At 41.8% G+C, this 17,096-nt stretch overlaps 1 protein-coding gene across 9 annotated transcripts; it reads right to left on the bottom strand.

The window, feature by feature from the left end:
- Positions 1-614: 614 nt before the first annotated feature.
- On the bottom strand, positions 615-16,812 carry LOC111255397 (uncharacterized). 9 transcript variants are annotated; one of them, XM_086986140.1, is made up of 8 exons: positions 16,652-16,795; positions 15,238-15,429; positions 7,751-7,989; positions 4,683-4,907; positions 4,326-4,493; positions 3,709-4,078; positions 3,277-3,384; positions 615-2,910 (listed from the first exon to the last, which is right to left on the bottom strand). In XM_086986140.1, the coding sequence occupies exons 2-8, from the start codon at positions 15,239-15,241 to the stop codon at positions 2,681-2,683; spliced, it is 1,344 nt and encodes a 447-aa protein (XP_086842266.1). In that variant the 5' UTR covers positions 15,242-15,429; positions 16,652-16,795; the 3' UTR covers positions 615-2,680. The 9 variants fall into 9 exon arrangements, with proteins under 9 accessions (XP_086842266.1, XP_022673062.1, XP_022673064.1 ...); XM_022817327.2 differs by lacking the exon at positions 16,652-16,795 and adding an exon at positions 15,692-15,825; XM_022817329.2 differs by lacking the exon at positions 15,238-15,429 and having other exon boundaries at positions 16,652-16,812.
- Between the last annotated feature and the right edge of the window lie 284 nt (positions 16,813-17,096).

The following is a 17,096-nucleotide window of genomic DNA, read 5'->3' as shown; positions in this document are numbered from 1 at the left end:
TTCATCGCAATTATTTATCCTTTTTCTATAAATACATATTTAGATTGTAACGTCGTCGATAAACTGGTTCATCTAAATACACACCTCTGCATATCTGCGTAGCGCCATCTGATAACTAATCTTTCTGATCTTGATACTGCAATCATCTTTATAGAAGCAGCTTCCTTTACAAATAGTTTCATTGAATTGAAGCTCTCCTTTGTCTTAAGCTCTTTAAAATGTAATAACCGATTTTAATTCCAACTGACTGGTCTAAGTGTATTTGTAAAAGTATTTTCAGTTTACGTATTTCCCGGGATCATCCCAAGGCTAAACTTTTGCAAATACGATTTTTCAAAACTATCTCTATTTTTATTTTTACAAGCTATTTGTAAAAAAAAACCGGCAAGGGTCTAGTGTTTTATGCGAATACCACAACTAAAAAATCATTAAGTTTGCCTGTCTACGTTGATTTGTCGGCTAACAAATTACTCAAAAATGTCGTTTGTTTCCTTGTAAGGATCTCACTCTGTCTCCTCGTTTTTAAGAATACGCTGTGTTAGACAACTATCTTGTCACTATTTTATGGACATCTGAATGATAAAACTATTATAGATGGCTGAATGATAAGAGAGTTATATAAGCCTAGTTTTTTGAATAACATAGGAACCCTTTATTTGTTCACATCAGCTTTTTACTTTACTATTACTTCCCTTTTTTTATTCCTAGACCTAACTAGAATAAATATACTAGTCGACAATATGATCGACCAGGTAATAATATCCTTTCATAATATATTTTCACTCTCCGCGTGATACACTCTGCTGTCCTTAGTGATATAAGATCGAACTATTTTGTTGTCTTGCCTTTCCTCTATGAAGTTAAATGTCTCTAACAGATTCGAAATTACGTGCGCACGTATAGGCACATACTTGCTCGAGCATACGACCAAAATAGCTAGGGCCGTCCCTCAGAAGAGCAATGTAAACCATTGCTGCCGTCATGGGTCCTTCAGGCCACATCACTCACAAAATTTCTGCCCAAACCAATGTCCCACCTTAAACACACCTCTTTCATCCCAGTGTCACGCCCTGTCATTATTTCTACGCTTTACATGTGTTCTTTAAATGAATCCTCCTGCGTAAATGCCAAATGCGGAACAAACAAGGTCCAATGATAGCGTTTCATTTTATGTACACATGATGCACAGTAGCTACTATTCCATTCTGATTTTCGTTCGGTACGTTATCTTCGTCTTGTTTTGGTGAATCTTAACCATGAGACGTCAAAAACGTTTCCTACCCACTTGATATGATCTATTCTTATCTACCGTCCGCTTTTTCTGCTTGCGTTTACAATTGGGCTACAAAATCGACTTAACGCGTTTCGAGTTCCGAGTAACTTTTACTCAACGTTGCCTTTCTCTTATTCGCTGCTTAACAACAGAGTCAGCATACAGACGTGCACTACCAGTCTCCTCAGTTCATAGGCTATTTTTTTTATATTAGAAACCGTTATCTAAAAGTAATGTACAGCTATTTTTAGTGTATCATATCAGCGAGCGCTCTGCGTTCGCTACTGTTTCCGATCTTCTATTTCTTAGCCTGCCTAGCATATTCTGATTAAAAAAACATTTCCTACATTGCCGAGATCCTGCGCGGCCGTAGGTCTTGTCTCGTTATGGCCCATTATTTGCGTATAGCATGCATCCACCGCTTCTCATACGGTTTTCCTATTAATTAATACTATATCATTCATTCAAATATATGTATATATATATATATGTATATATATATATATATATATATATATATATATATATATACTATGTCCTTATTTAGCTTAGCTTGATCTTCTAAAAAATGTATTCTAATCATATGTACTAGATATTCGTTTACTTTTCAGTAGATATCTATCACACCTATGAGTTTTTTTTCTTTGCACCTGTGCTGACCCACTGTGCAGTAACGCAGTTCGCGGCAGTTGAAGACGTTTCTAAAAAACAGACCTTCGTAAAATGAACAAAGAGCAACGTAGATAGGTGCAAATGTGCATGTATATATAGGTATATACACATATAATCTAGGTTTCTCTTCATTCATTCATCACCGCTACATGTGTCTTGAACGTATAATATACTACTTGTTAAAATTTATAAAAGTCGGTAAAATTATTCAGAGCAGATTCTCGTTGTCTATGTCTAGTAAATTTTTTCAGACCTGCGTAGCATCCGTGTCTTTACATATATCGTCTTGTTCTGTCGCCCATCGGTCCTCTTCTAGAGTCGAGCTAGTACATTGTTTTCTTCATTTTATATTAAACTGCATTTCCCTGTCCCCATGTTCGTTCTGGAGAGTAAAAGCGAAATTACCGCAGAGAAATAACATCGAACAGAGATCCACGTATAATGACTTGTGGTGACGCTTTCGATCGGAAGCGTGCGGCGTTTTATAAATTCGCCGACGACGTGCAAAATGAGTGAATATGACGAACGCCAAAAGCATGGAATCGCGCTGCTTTTGCACGTGTCTTATGATCGAATTACGGATTACGTACGCGTACGTTTCGCTGCCAAGGTACCAACAAAGATGTCCATTCGGAGTTCGAACTTGGCTAGTTGATTGGAGCAAAGCAAACACGGCCATTGCTTCCAGTAAGAAATTAAAGATAAGATGTACATATATGAGCTAACTAGATTAGCTCAGTGCAGATGTAGCCATCGAACAATTAGACACGATGTCAGAGCAGTTGACACCTGTGCAAGGAACAGCGTGATCCTCGAGGGCTGCGGCATGGTGTGTACTCCGGCCACGACAGCCTGATCGACGATATGCTCACTGAGCGTTGGGTCCTCTACGCACTGAAGCGTTGCGAGATACTGGTCGAACGATCGGGGCTCGTCGTGGTCAACCATACGCTGCCGGCATTGTACTGAAATGTTATTAAGCAGAAGACATGTAAAGACACAATTAGAAATTCAACTGATATTACAGATGGCTGCTATTCGTCAGTACGTTACTATGCCAGCAACAGGACGTATACCTAACGACCTTTTCTTTTATATCTGTAAACTTCGATGTGACAACGGTAGAAGCATGTCAAATTACGCGTCACATTATATTTATTATTATTATTATTATTATTATGACAATTATATTAATCTTCGCTTGTAGGGTTAGGGGAATTCGACGGGAACTAGCTTGCTATGGTACATCAAACATGACTTGTCAGATGATTTATAATGACATTTCTGTGAAATATTGCACATGACCAACAGATAACAACAAAACAACTTACGATTCTTGAACTCGGACGGTTCCTGGTGGTCATCCTTTAAACCATTTGTCCGTCGTTTACGGAGTTCAGTTAAGTAGTACAATTTGCATGAGCAAATTAATGGATTGGCTGGAATATAACGGAAAAGAGTAGAAAGAAAAAGGTACATTGTAGCATCATTAGCTCATTGCATCTAAAGTGATTATTTAAGGCTCTGTTTTCTGGAAATGCAAAGTTTATCTGGCGGGACGGAAGCTGACGCTTAGCGTTTCTCCTTGATAGAGATCGCGTCGGATTTCGGGGATCTTGCTTTTTATATAACCCAAAAGGCTTCCTACTCTAAGAATTTCCGCCGTTACCGTTAGCTAGATCGAACCAGCGTTCTCTGAGATACTACAACGCATGAGAGCCACTCCGTAACGTACTATATGCATTTGACGATTTTCCACTTACATTTAAGGCGTAATGTGAAGTCAGATCGAATTGCCCTTAGTCCACGAAGCATATCCAAGGTAACGACTTGCAATCTATTTTTCTCAAGGTTGAGTTCTTTGAGATCAGGAGAGTCTTTAAGAAAGCCCACTGGCAAATGTTGAAGATTATTATAATATAAACTCAAATAGTTGAGATTATGCATTCCATGGAATGTGCTATCAGTAATGGTGGTTAAAGAGTTTCCTCTCAGGTCGACGCTCCGCAGCTGGGGTAGATCTCTGAACGTATCGTCGTCCAATTTTTGAATGTAATTATAATTAAGCTCAACCTCTCGCAAATTTGATAATCCAGTAAACAGCAGATTGTCTACTTCTTTAATCTCGTTATCCTAAAGAAGGCCAAACAGACAGAACCGAAATTGGTCACATTAAACCAAACCGTTATATATATTTTGTTTTGTTTTTTAGCTGTAAGCCTGTAAGGATGAGTATGAATGATTGCCTTGAGTTTCATTTCCAGTGCTTCGTGCGACCGGCTGTCAATAGGAAGCGAGATCGACACCCGTATTGAAAGCTAGCCCGTGAATGACAAGATTCACTGTGTTGGCAAGGTACCGTCCTATCGCTCATACTAACCTTGAGAGAAAGCTTCTCAAGCGATGTGAGTTCAACGAATGCGTGAGGCTCGATATTCTCTACCTCAGAGTGCGCTATCGTAAGGTACTTCAGTGACGGTAGGTCCTTAAGTGCTCCAAAGCTAATAATTGTAATCTGATTATGTGAGAGGTCAAGATCTTGAAGATTCTGTAAGGTTGAACGTATTCAAACAGTATTAAACGTATTAAACAGGCTGTTTGAACGTTAGGTTTCTCACTATCTGATATATACAAGCATGTACGTTTACCAAATATACAATAACATCATCATTAAGCATGGGATACTTGTCGTCGCATGTGATAAAAATCGCTGAAACGAGTACCGTTTAATATTTACCTGGAGCTTGGAAATGGCGTTTTGGAAAAGTCCACTGATACCGCATGCGGTTAGGCTAAGTTTTTTAAGGAAACGCGTTCCTGTAACTGCTCCTGATACAAGATGGCCTAAATTGGCACGAGCCATAGAAATGTTCTTAAAACGAAACTGGTCTTTTAAGATATCCCTGGGCACTTCGTTTAAAAAGGACTCGTTACGAGAAGACTGGAGCACCAACTCATCAAGCTGTAATTAAAACGCGAAAACCAAAAACATTTTCAACATTACGTCACGTAGAAAACATTGCTTTAATATAATCGGGGAACTCTTGACGTGATACATACCAGTGAACGCGATACCATATAACACATGATAGATCCTTCAGTTTATGCATTGTGTCATGATTTTATTATTAGGCCTATATTTTACGTTGCCAACGTATAGTTCCTTTTTCGACAACAGCCTTTGTTTATACCTTGTTTCTATTTAACTGTGCGGGAATGCAGAAGGACGCGAATCAAAGTAACTGGCCTCGTGAGCCGTTATCTCATATCGTCAAATATTTTTATTATATTGTGTCTGTACGCCATAACTAGCAAGGTAATAATACTCAAGGCTTCGAAACAATCTACCTTGATGCTGGAGACGCAGTGAAATATGAGATCAATGCCCACATGATCGGCCCAGGAGAAGGGATGGCTATACAATTCGAGAGCAGAAATAGCGGCAGGGTCAAGTATGAGCTTCATTGCTAAATCTCATTAACTATAAAAAAACCTTCGCCAACTTGGGCCGTAAACCTATCTTAAGGTTCTCGGCCCTTCTTAAAAACCTGGAAAAATGATTATTCCTAAATATGAAGGTAGAGAATATAACATTCTTTAGAACGGGTGTCTTTGTGGCTGGTCCTTGAAGGCAAATCAGTTCACGAAGGCCTATAGATTCGCAATGTTGTTTTATTGTCAGCAGCGCTTACTGTTGAATTTGAACAAAATTTTTTTCAGGTTTTTTGGAATGATTTTATATCTATCTAGATTGCAAAGCTCCAAAAAAACTTTGACAAAAACCATCCTTCAGCTTACTACAGGTTTGATTGACGCATTGAATTAAGAGTAATCATATACTAACATTCAAATAGTCTGGTCGATTATCTTGTTATTGCTAAAAGCTCAAGTACAAGTACATATTCGTTGCATCTTCATACTTTTGCCGTTCTTCAGGCTAGATCTCTATTCAAAGACGCTTGCAGTATACGTCATGTATCGAAAAGCCTTGCTTTTTTTTTTTAGATAATTTACATTTGATCAATTCAAAGGCGTCTTTAATTAACAGTCCGGTCTGCACGGTTAACAAGTCATCTGTGTCCTCTTCTTTAGAAACAGCACGAAAACAGCGACGCACAAACAGCATGACGCACTATAATTCTCAACGAATTACGCGAATTGAATTCGTTATTAATTTTTCAATGGAGCCATAAAACGAAGCCGTTTCTACTGCTTTGTTTAGCTCTACCGAGTAGAGTAAAGAAAAGTTTCCTTTTATAATAAGAATATGAAGCGTATTATTGGTTAGATTGTCCTGTGCTGAAAAAAATCACACAGGAAGCATCCCGGCGATGGCGTAGGCACTGTTTATCCAGCAACGTACGACCTAATCCTCAAAACGGAATTCGATTGAGAAAGATCGCCATCAAGTGACTTCTCTCTATGGACACCTACAGACACGAAATATTAGACATAGAGTGCTATATACACGCGCCACTCACTGTGGCCTTATTAGCAATACTCAAAATGGTCTGAGACAGCCGCTTATATACAAATCTATTTATCGTACGCGTCGACATGGCGAAACGCGCATACGTCTAATAGACGACTGCATACGAGCGGGCGAACAGAGAGGCAATGGCTCGTTTGGACGTTACATCTTCTTGACTGAAGCATGCTGTGAACCTATACCAATAAAAATCGTTCTAGACGATTTCAAGAATACATGAAAAACGTTGGAGCCGGGCCGGGCCGGGCCGACCCATAGCCATGACAATGAAGACACCATCGCCGTCACAGCGCGGGCCGGCTGTAATTAGTCTCTATTTACACTTAGTAATTATCATCATTGATGCTCGTTAATTGCACTATCCACCTTTACTTAGCAAAAAAAAAAAATACATATTTTTCTAATTAAGAGAATGCCTAGACGTTAAATCATTATTTGAAATATTGATCCTAATAGACATTGATTTTAACCGACAAAGAATATGCCCTTCTATATTAGGCCGAACTTTCGAAAGGGCAAGCACACTCGGGAGTTATCCTATGGGGCCGCAGTTAACTGAGAGTGCGACTACATGAAGAAAGTGAGCACTTTTTTTACACAGACGGAACAGATACATCGAAGTGGAAGGACGTAGAAAGCGAGAACAATCCAATGTCTATCGATAGTGGCAATCTGTTCATCAAGCTGACCCGTTATGCGCTGCCCAACGTGCATGCAACGAGCTATTTCAATCTTCGTCTACCAGTACGTAAACGAAAGCTTATACCAACAACAACTGTTTGGTCCTTTGTTTTTCTGTTAGCCATATCGAGCCCACGGTTTACAGCGAACCTACGCAATCCCAGCGGAACGGCATAGCTTTTTGCTGTTTGGTGGCCAATTTACGATATGACTATCTCTACAATAGTAGAACAGTTGACAGCAACTAACACTTCTTTACACTGCCTTAGATCACCAATACACAGGCTACATCTAGATGGACCTCATCACTCCCATTCCATATTCGATAATAAATATGTTATAATTTATTGTTGTTTTTCTAACTGGCACTTAATTAAATCAACGTTTACAGTTAATAAATATAACGGCTACCCAATGGGCTGTTAATTGTTTAATACGTCCGCTTGATAGTATGAGACACGTAGAGAGATCGGAAGGGCGCCGGAAGAAGAAAAACTCGAAAATATTCTACGTAAAATGCTCGCCTCTATCTGGCTTTCTATAATAGTGGTGATTATGATTTAGATGGAAGACAAAATAGTGGATAAAGGTATCGTTGCTTTTGCCTAGATGATAATCACGTTTGACAAACTTACTGTTTCTGCAGCCCGACGTTTTTTTAATGCCTCCTGTTGTAGCTGGCTTCGGTAGGATGTAAACGTGGCATTAGGAGAGGTAACCTCGCAAACAACCCTATGCTCGTTGCATTCACACTGCACGCCGTCCGGGTCCGCTCTCAGATCGCAGAGATTACTAGGCCCAGCTCGTGCACCTGGTAAGGCAACTGCAATGAGCAGGGCGCCGTACAGTATAACCGAAACGAGCGACCGCATTGCTGAAATAAAGGTATTGCTCAGACACAAAACGATGCCCATAATAACAACGAAAAAAGAAAACACTTCCACCATTGTTAGTTTGTTTAGCAATCGATAGGTGACGCAACTGTATCATGACTGTCAGCTCATTGAACGTAATGACGGCGTACTGGAGCCGAGTAAATAAAGACGGATTGAGCCTCTCGCAAGACCACGAGAGACAAAGAAAAACGGAACGGCCACCGCAAAGAGAACAGCGGCGTCAGTGGACCGAAGCGAAATCGACCCTTCCGAATCTTCTCCTTCGGTGAAGCTAGGAACGATATTCGGGCCGGACATCACCGGTCACGACGTCACTACACAGTAGCAGTACCTGTATCTTTTTTCCGCTTTTCGGTGCTTAATTTTCAGTACAGAATCGCTACGCCGAACGGCCTGCTCTAAGCAAGCGGCGACGTGTTGCACCCGTGGCGTCTGCCTCAATGCTGGTACCGTCCGCGAAAGACGCACGTGACTGCGTACTAATCATCTCACAGACACGCTCTTACGCGCCCTCTAAATAGACACAGCGTTGTCCCTATGACTGTTGTGCAGATGTAACCGCTGATGTTACTATTGATAAGGGGCAAATCTAACAACGTGACCGGCTGGTATGTCACGAGAAGCGAGCGAATGATACCCGAACACCTAGAGTAGCACCAGGGGCAATAGAAGTAAACCGGGCGGGGCAGACGGATGGACAGGGCGGCCTGCGGGTCCCATGTGTCCGCGAGTGGCGGTATTCGGCAATTTTTGCAGCGATGGAACAACGTTCTGTTCGCACCGTAACACCTCCTATTCGACTAGTACGAGTGTCGAGGAGGCAGTAGCGAGTGGCAGCACTAGCGATGGTAGAACCCCTCTAACCATCACCGCCGGTGGGGAAGGGTGAGCGGAGGGAACTCAACTACCGAAGAGGATGTCTGTGAAGGCTGAATGTCAGCTGCTATTTCGATCGCCGTTGTTGGGAACCTCATTCGTCCTGTTAGATATGGGACAGCAGGCAGCAAGTCGTGCTGCATGTCATGTGTGGACCACCACAGGTGCAGTCGTTGGCTGATGTTGGAAGGCGTACCGAGGGGCGGGGCGGGGGTGTCAGGAAGGATTGAGGGGAATGGCACACGATATGTGGTATTAGCAACAACTGGAAATTAGGAAAGGAGCTTTTGAGTCTACTCTTTGAAACAATGGTGGAAAGAGAGTGAGTAAGAAGGCATGAAGGCGTGCAGAGAAGGAGGGCTTCGTTCAGAGTAAAACAAGACGGCCGGAATCGCTCTAAGTAATGGGTAGTGGGAACAAGAAATCCCAAGAGTATTCGCCACCACGCCCAGCGTCGTGCCACTCGCGGCGGCGGGGGCGTCGTCGGCTCATACAACAGAGAGATGACGAGCTAGCATTGAGATGGAGTTAGGCCAAAGAACGACCCACCGGAGTGCTTCGCCGAGAGATCGTTCGAGGCGAAGAGGAACATTGGCGGGCGACACGGGGTTCTAAGAAGATGGTAGGGGATGTGAAGGAAAAAGACAAGTAAAAGAGAAATCGGACTTATAGGGAAGACAGCTCGCAGCTGATGGCCTTCTAGAAACGTTGCCGTCCGAAATTCTATAATCCGCAGTGCCAGGACTGGAGTGTTCCTGTTGTGTTAACTTGCTAGGCAAAAGATTGCAACGCACGCGAGAGAAAAGAGTTACACATACCTCAAAGTAGAAGAACAGCCAGAGGTGGCCTCTTAGCGATGACGAATAGGCAAACATTTAAATAAACAGGAACTTTTAGAGCAGATGAGGAAAAGTGGGGGGAGGAGGAAGGTGATGGTAAAATAGAGGAAGTGTCAGTGTTAACGACGTCGGCAACCACTTTAACATGCCACAAAATGGTGGTCTGTATGTATGCGTTCCCGTGCGCACGCATCCAACGTATGATAACAAAACACCAACACCGCCAAAGTGAGAATTATCTCGAACGCACAAGGTCATGATATTTCCTTTGCTAATGAAACTAGCGGCGCCGCTACTACTACGCTAAACGTTTTACAACTTCCTGTAAATTTCAACAAAGCTGATATAGCTTGTTTCTATCCTATGATAGACAGAGCCTGCTTGCGTAAAATAGAAAAGTGACGTATTTTAGAAGATATAAAACACAAAAAGAAATTATCATCGGCTGCTAATATTATTAATAACACTAGTTTAGCTGTTGTTGAACAGATTGCTATATCCATTGTTTTACATCAGCAAGTTCCAGATATACGTTTAGAAAGTAGAGTAGTACAAGTACAATGACCCGGTAGAATCAACTACGTTGAAGCTGGCTCATTGACGGCATTTCAATACTTAACAGCCTTCTCGTCCGTCTCGATTGGCAAGTCACGAACACCGATGACAATAACTATAATAAGAGTGATGATAATTTCTTGTAGGAAAAATTCTCACTAGTGGTTTTCGTAACGTTATATCTATCACACAATGTAGCAACACAAATTTTAAGAAATTTGTATTTATCTAAGTATTCGTATGATCTGCTTAAGCGCCAGTCGCGATTTGTCACACGCACGCACGCACGCAAGCCTGCAGCTCACCTTGAATTTTAACTGCAACTATCGGCCACTAGAGTCTGTGTGGCACTTCCAGCGGTGCCTCGCTTAAGTAGTACTAGCCCGAAGAGTGGAAACAGCACTCGCTGTCTGAGGAACTTGCGGTAGTAGCAGCTGCAGCGTTAGCGGTGGCGGCGGCGCCCTGGTCGGACGGCGCCACTTCTGACGTGATCAGAACGGCGCGTTAAATGAGGAAGGGCGCGCTAACAGTTACCAACAAGATCGTTCGTTCCTTGGTTCGCCGGCAGCGGCGTCACCGGCGGCAGTTTGCAACAGTCGCTACCAGTCGTCTGTAGTAGCATACTATGTCGTCAGCCGTCTGAACAAAGTAGCAGTCTCCTCACCAATGGGAGAGAGTGAATCCATCGTACGATGGGCTATGCGAACCCGAGCCGGACGGGCCACGCGGTCCCTTCTTTAGTCCGCTGCAGTAATGGCGAACTAGCAAAGACCGGTCGCCAGCGGTCAATGCTAAGGTGACTGCGATCGTGGAAGTTGGAAAGCGCTTTATTATAATATACCCGTTACAACCTTCTAACCGCCCTCCCGAACCCAGTCACTCAGACAGTGGGGCTCTACCATGCGCCATTGCGATCGTAAAATCTGATCGTTACTCTGTCTCGTTAATAATTAATAGTATCCGAAGCCAAACTCGGTGACGGCAGCAGCAGAAGTAATAAGTAATACCATTAATCACATCACACTTTTTCGCGTTTACGTGCCTTAGAACAGTTGCTGAGTGGGCCAAAAGGCACAGGAGCTGAGAGTCATGTGGTAATAACAGGTTTAATGATTATAGATAATCGTTGAATCCGATCGCATAAAATTTGTGGCATCTAGACACGGCCAAGTATCGCTTAGATGAGCGTTCTTTACGAAAGTCTCAGCTGGTTCAAGCTGCCACAAGGCACATGCGTGCCTACGTATAAGTTCTTATTTATTCATCATCGTTGATCTCTCGTCGGTGTGAAGTTAGTAATGCCGCAGATACACTTCTGAATCAACATGCCGACTGCTATTTATAGTAGTTGGTATTTCATTGTCGTTGGCGATTTTGCTTACGATCAGACCAGATCATACTGAATATGGTAATCCACAGTGAAACTGTTTCCTTCGTTGACCGAATTTAAAAACGGCGCCAATTCGAAATTAAGTAGCTGGTTATAAATTCAAATTCGCCAAAATTCGCTAAACCTGGTTCGTAATCAATGCCAGATTGATAGTACAGACTAGTGCAAGATGTTAGTTGACCTCAACATGTGCAGCTTTGATGCTTCGTACTTTCAAGATGCCAAAACTGAAGCAAACGAAGATAGCATATAACCCCATTTGTTTCAGGATATTTTAGAATAACAGCTGAATGTGTATCAGTTTTTTTCCTATCGAAACACGTAAGTCATTTATGAAAGGCACGAGCTAAAGATTAAACCGACCGACCGACCGACCGACCGACCCGTATCTACAATAACAATTAGATATTCAAATTCAAGCATCAGCATTCCTAATATTTTCTCCAGTACCAAGCGCGATAAGCACAGAAATCATCGCCAATGGAAGGCTATACAAGACTTTCTTACGTACGCATCCATGTATGGACGAGTTAGATCTGATTTGTCATTGCCCTGTGCTTACATTGATTTTTTTCGTTAGGTCTAGTAGATGTCAAATGTTCCTAGAGTTAGGTTCATTGCTTCACGCTGCAGAACACCGTGATGACGAAACGGAGCGTGTCTATACCTGCTATTCTCTGATTCTCAGGTTTAGCAAGCAATGACATTAGCATTGCACCGTTACGTGGTACGGTTTTTCAACCTCAACAAACACCATGTGTACCTATGTCGAGTAGGCCGACGCAACCGGATTATCTGTCGGAAACCTAAACGAAAATCAAAACGTTTTAAGGATTCATATAGTTACTTGTTATTATAACTACTTGCTTAAAGAAATCCGCTAACAGACATAACGTTGGCCATCGCGTATGTGTTACGAAGAGAAGTAAAATGGAATGGTTACGTGCAAGTTAATAACCGAAAACGCCCTGTCCGCGAGCTTGTTGTACAGTAACAACAATGGCGTTACCTTAAATCGAGTTTTAAACTGTTAAACTGAGTTAAAAACTGGAAAATGTGAAATTATAAGCTTTCCAGAGACGCATGTGGCGGAAATGTTTAATGCACCTAAATGTCAAGTTATACTTTTCACTTGACAAAGTACAATAACTTGTTAAATCGTCAGCCTGATCCCGGCCAGCAACAAATTTTTGCTGAGCTTTTTTTGCTAGATCAGCTATGCATTGCGTAAATAGATAATTATAGTGAAAAACCTAAGAGTCAGACCTGGTAGAACAAAGTTCATTAGCTATAATATAGGATTAAAATAGATCAGACCTGAATAGATACCGTGGAATACAAGCCACTTATGGCTACAACATGTAGCTAATGCTTCCCAAACAACTGCTACGGTATCTTTGTCCCATGACTCCGCAGACACATTTGGAAAATAGGTTTGATTTGTGTGTCTGATACAGTTACATCGATTATAACGGGTGATACTTATTGTGTTTGATAAACGGCAAGATAATGGTCCAGAACGGTATGACTCAAAATCAATTCCACAGTCGCATACAAACATATTACGAAGTCAAACACGAAGCTGCTAACCGACAGCTGTAGATCCCATCGGGTCCCTTTTTTTTCGTGTGTTATTAGTCGGTCTTTCGACATTCATGATCGTCGACAGTTGTCATATAAATTCATTAACCGTTGTTTGTTTTTTTTATTGGTTGTCATGGAGTCACTTACTGACTCTATAAAGTTTTGGTCCGTCACCCGTCGGCGTAGGCGCTGACGATACACTAGAAAGCCACAGAAATTCGTACCTCCTTCCGACTTAATGCCATAGCTTTCGTATAGGTAAATTTCAGATGTCGAGATTCCCGAAGAAACATTTTAACGCCCAGAGACAAAAGAACGCGACAGGTTAACTGTCGTTTCGATTAGCGTTTAAGACTAAGATTTATGAGTAGGTGGACAGTCGATGAATACAACTGTCTTCAAGACGACAACTAGTTCGTCTCTACGAGAGAGCGATCCGACAGTATCTGATGTTAGATAGACACGTTCAGCGACGGTGGCACTTATTTAAACTGCGTTTCTAGTCGAATGGAGATTGGCGGCGGCGGCGGCAGCGGCAGCGGCAGCACCAGCACTTTTCAACGACGAGCCCCGTTAAAGAATCGGTAAAAAAAAACATTACTAAAAGTGTTACTCGTCATTCACCAACTAACTAAAACCAGAAATGTAGCCGTAGTGACATTTTAGATAAAGTTTAATTGGTAAAATTTATTAGGGCCCATTAATTATTGCGATCCAGTCGGGACAGGGTCTTCTATGCGTCTTTGTGATCTGAGCTGCGGCGCCGACGACGCAGTGGGCAGCGGCGCGAAGCGTTTGAATTAATCGATGTTTTCCCTGTTAACTTTTAAAAGCGCCTTCGACAGATCACGATGACTGTTGAACTGTGTAGAGGCAGCTCTGTCCCCAAACGAAACTACGACGGCAACGAAAAGGATTCGTGAGAAGGAACTGGTTAGCGAAAAGCTTGCGTTTCAGTCTCATGCCGCAATCGATTGTACCATTAAGTGTTAAAGTAAAGTAGTAATAGTATAGTGTAAAGTATATCAAAAATGTTAAATCAGATTTTGATTTTCTAACAGATATCTGTTTTGTTGCTAATTAGTTTATGGTAACGGTAATGATGTACGCGTCATCAATATAGCCCCCAGACACAATCTGATCATGAAGTTCGAACGCGAGTGCGAGTAACTTCAGAAGTAATTCGCTGACGTTGGGATAATACTGTCGCTGTAGAAGATATTAGTCGGCATATCCTCGTGTAGGGAATCATTTTCGATGTGATATCTTGTCCGTATAGCCCAGACATCGTAGGGTATGCAAAAAAACCTTAGATTTATTGTCGTTCTCTATCTCGCTTTATAGATTGATCAGATTGCCTGTACGCTCCGTCTCAAGTAGATCCTAGTAATGTAGGTTTCAACAACTGATGGGTGGATTAGCTTTGCTTCACTCCTATTTCGCAGCAGTCCGAATTTTCACCAGACTGAAACACGCTTACAGGCTACCGAAGCGACCTTAAGAACGTCCCATCATATACTAGAAGTAGACTAGCTCGGGATTTCTTCGACAGTGTGGATTACAGATTTTATTAGTAGAAATACCAATAACGCGAAGTAGAATCATCACACTTAGAGGTTTAGGCAGGATCAAGAGCGTACCAATGAAAATTCTTGAAAAATAGACACTTCGAATTTGCTATAATATGCTGTCAATAGATATCTTCGTTGGTAGCGTAATAAACACCACACAGTCCTACAGAATTTTTCGTTTCCACAGAGAAAATAAAATTGTCAGGTATAATCTAATATTTGGAAGACTTTTTCTTTTTTAAATTAAATCCCTTACCGAAGACTTTTCGGTAAGCGCACGCAATGGCTTCTATTTCCGTTCGTACTTGGAGCATTTCGTGTTCGACGCGAGTACAAATGAAAAAGATTTACGTATAATAATAATAATAATAATAATAATACAGAGTTAACTCGACAAACTGCAGGGATTACCCATTTCCTTTGGTGGCAGACGACACAAACACAATGCGGCGGCGTCGCGTCGTCGACATTTGGGTGCTTTCTCATCTCAACGAATGACAGCCATATCCGTCTTGGATAAAACCAAAAGGGTGCGTTACCTGTCTGTCTATATAGACAAAAGCTAACCAGCAATCATCAGCGGCTTTTCACACACGAGCAGATCTAAGAAATTCATGTGAAAATCACACAAAAGAAACACCGTTTACTACGATGTATTTTCCCTCATATCATATAGCGAATTTTATAAGACGCCCTCTCATATTTGATAAATATTGACAGTTACTTGCTTCTGGACTCGTTTTTAGTTTGCTGACCTAATAGGTCCTATAGAAAAAATGAAAATAACGAACCACTGAAGTGTTTATTTTTCGCTGCACAAAAACTAGTCCCAAAATCATACGGCATTAAATAGCTGAAAACTTACCATTTGTAAGTTTGCAACACCACTCCAACTGAGCAAAGATGTTTAACGAATCAAAATTTCAGGGTTTGTCGGCAACTCGTATTGGTAATGGTTACATAGGACAATACGTGTGGTTAATATCACGAACGAAACCGTTAGCAAATCTACCAGCAGAAAGGCCACAACTCAAAAAAAAACTACCATTTTCGCAGTTGTCTAGCAGTATTCTTCGAAAGTTAGATAGACGCCCACATTGGTCTTGATGGTTATACGTTTGTTGTCTCAAAGCCGTTCACAGAAAGTGCTACATGGCCATGTATGCACGACAACAGAAGACTCCCTTCGCACGCCTGAACACGTTTATGTTTGAAGGGGGATTTCTTTACGGAACGTTCAGAGCTAACGAATATTGCTAGCCCATGTACGTGAAATACGAAGTGCCATTATAGCTCACAACACAGTACAAGTTCGAGCTGCTGCTATAGGTTAACAATATCTTTGGCCTGCGTCTATGGTCTTAACATGTACGACGCTTGCTCGCTGATCGAAGTCGGCTTAGGGGCGAGCGCATGGAACAGTGAATAAAAGTAGGATGTTCAGTTAAATCTTGCCAGTCGCATACGTAACTCCATGTGCTATTGAAGGCATCTACGAACACTGCCCAAAATGTTTCGTGCGAATCTTAAAAGTACGAACGAGCTCTTTCCTATAATCGTAGCAGACAACTGCTAACCGCAGACGCTTTGGCAATAGGCCTGTCACACGTATCCATATTTGCAAGGACAGCTAGTAGCAATACGAAAATTTGTTTGCTTCCGTTTTACCCTGAATTCTATATGTGTTGATTGAACCACAGTTTGAATCAACGCAGAACCTTCAGAGCCTTCATTGCTACTCCTTGTCGATCATCTGGGCAGTTTGCCAAGCTACGTTATTACGAAAATTGTATCAAGTTTAAATGAAAGCAGTAATTTAACTTACCCAACGAGTGAACAGATAGAATAAGGCGGCCGGACAGCACGAAGCTAGGGATGTTGTTCACCTGTTAATGCATTGGTAATCAGTGTTTCCCTATGGTCAAACGCACCGTCCACCAAACTGCGCAGCTTTTGTTGTGTAATCGGCTTGTGCACGTCTAGCAACAGTAATATATAACGTGTGGTCAACATGCAGTATTTTCGTGCGATGTGTGCAAAACCCTCTGCTATGCGTAAACAATGCGCGGTATTTTTCAATCTTAAAATACACCTGTATGTATGCAGGTTCCACGTCAAACGTTAGTTGCCAGTGAGCATAGAAATGCAGCCCTGATGGCTAGACGCACCCGATACCATATTGCTGTACAGCGGGACATCCGAAGTCAGTGACTTGTTGTTACTCCAGTATGAATTCTCCGAGGGGCGTTTTGCCTACCGATATCTTTATA

This window comes from Varroa destructor, unplaced genomic scaffold (assembly GCF_002443255.2).
Source record: "Varroa destructor unplaced genomic scaffold, Vdes_3.0 BEIS01000001.1, whole genome shotgun sequence".
Taxonomy (NCBI): domain Eukaryota; kingdom Metazoa; phylum Arthropoda; class Arachnida; order Mesostigmata; family Varroidae; genus Varroa; species Varroa destructor.
Note: the sequence above shows the minus strand (reverse complement) of the source record. Positions and strands in the feature narration are given on the sequence as shown.

Bases quoted from the DNA above. Each gene is read 5' to 3' on its own strand.
- LOC111255397 (XM_086986140.1), bottom strand. The intron at 4,908-7,750 runs GTAAGTTTGTCA...TTTTAATTACAG, and splicing joins AACGTCGGGCTGCAGAAACA to CTTGATGAGTTGGTGCTCCA. The intron at 4,079-4,325 runs GTTAGTATGAGC...GGCCTTCTTTAG, and splicing joins TTGAGAAGCTTTCTCTCAAG to GATAACGAGATTAAAGAAGT.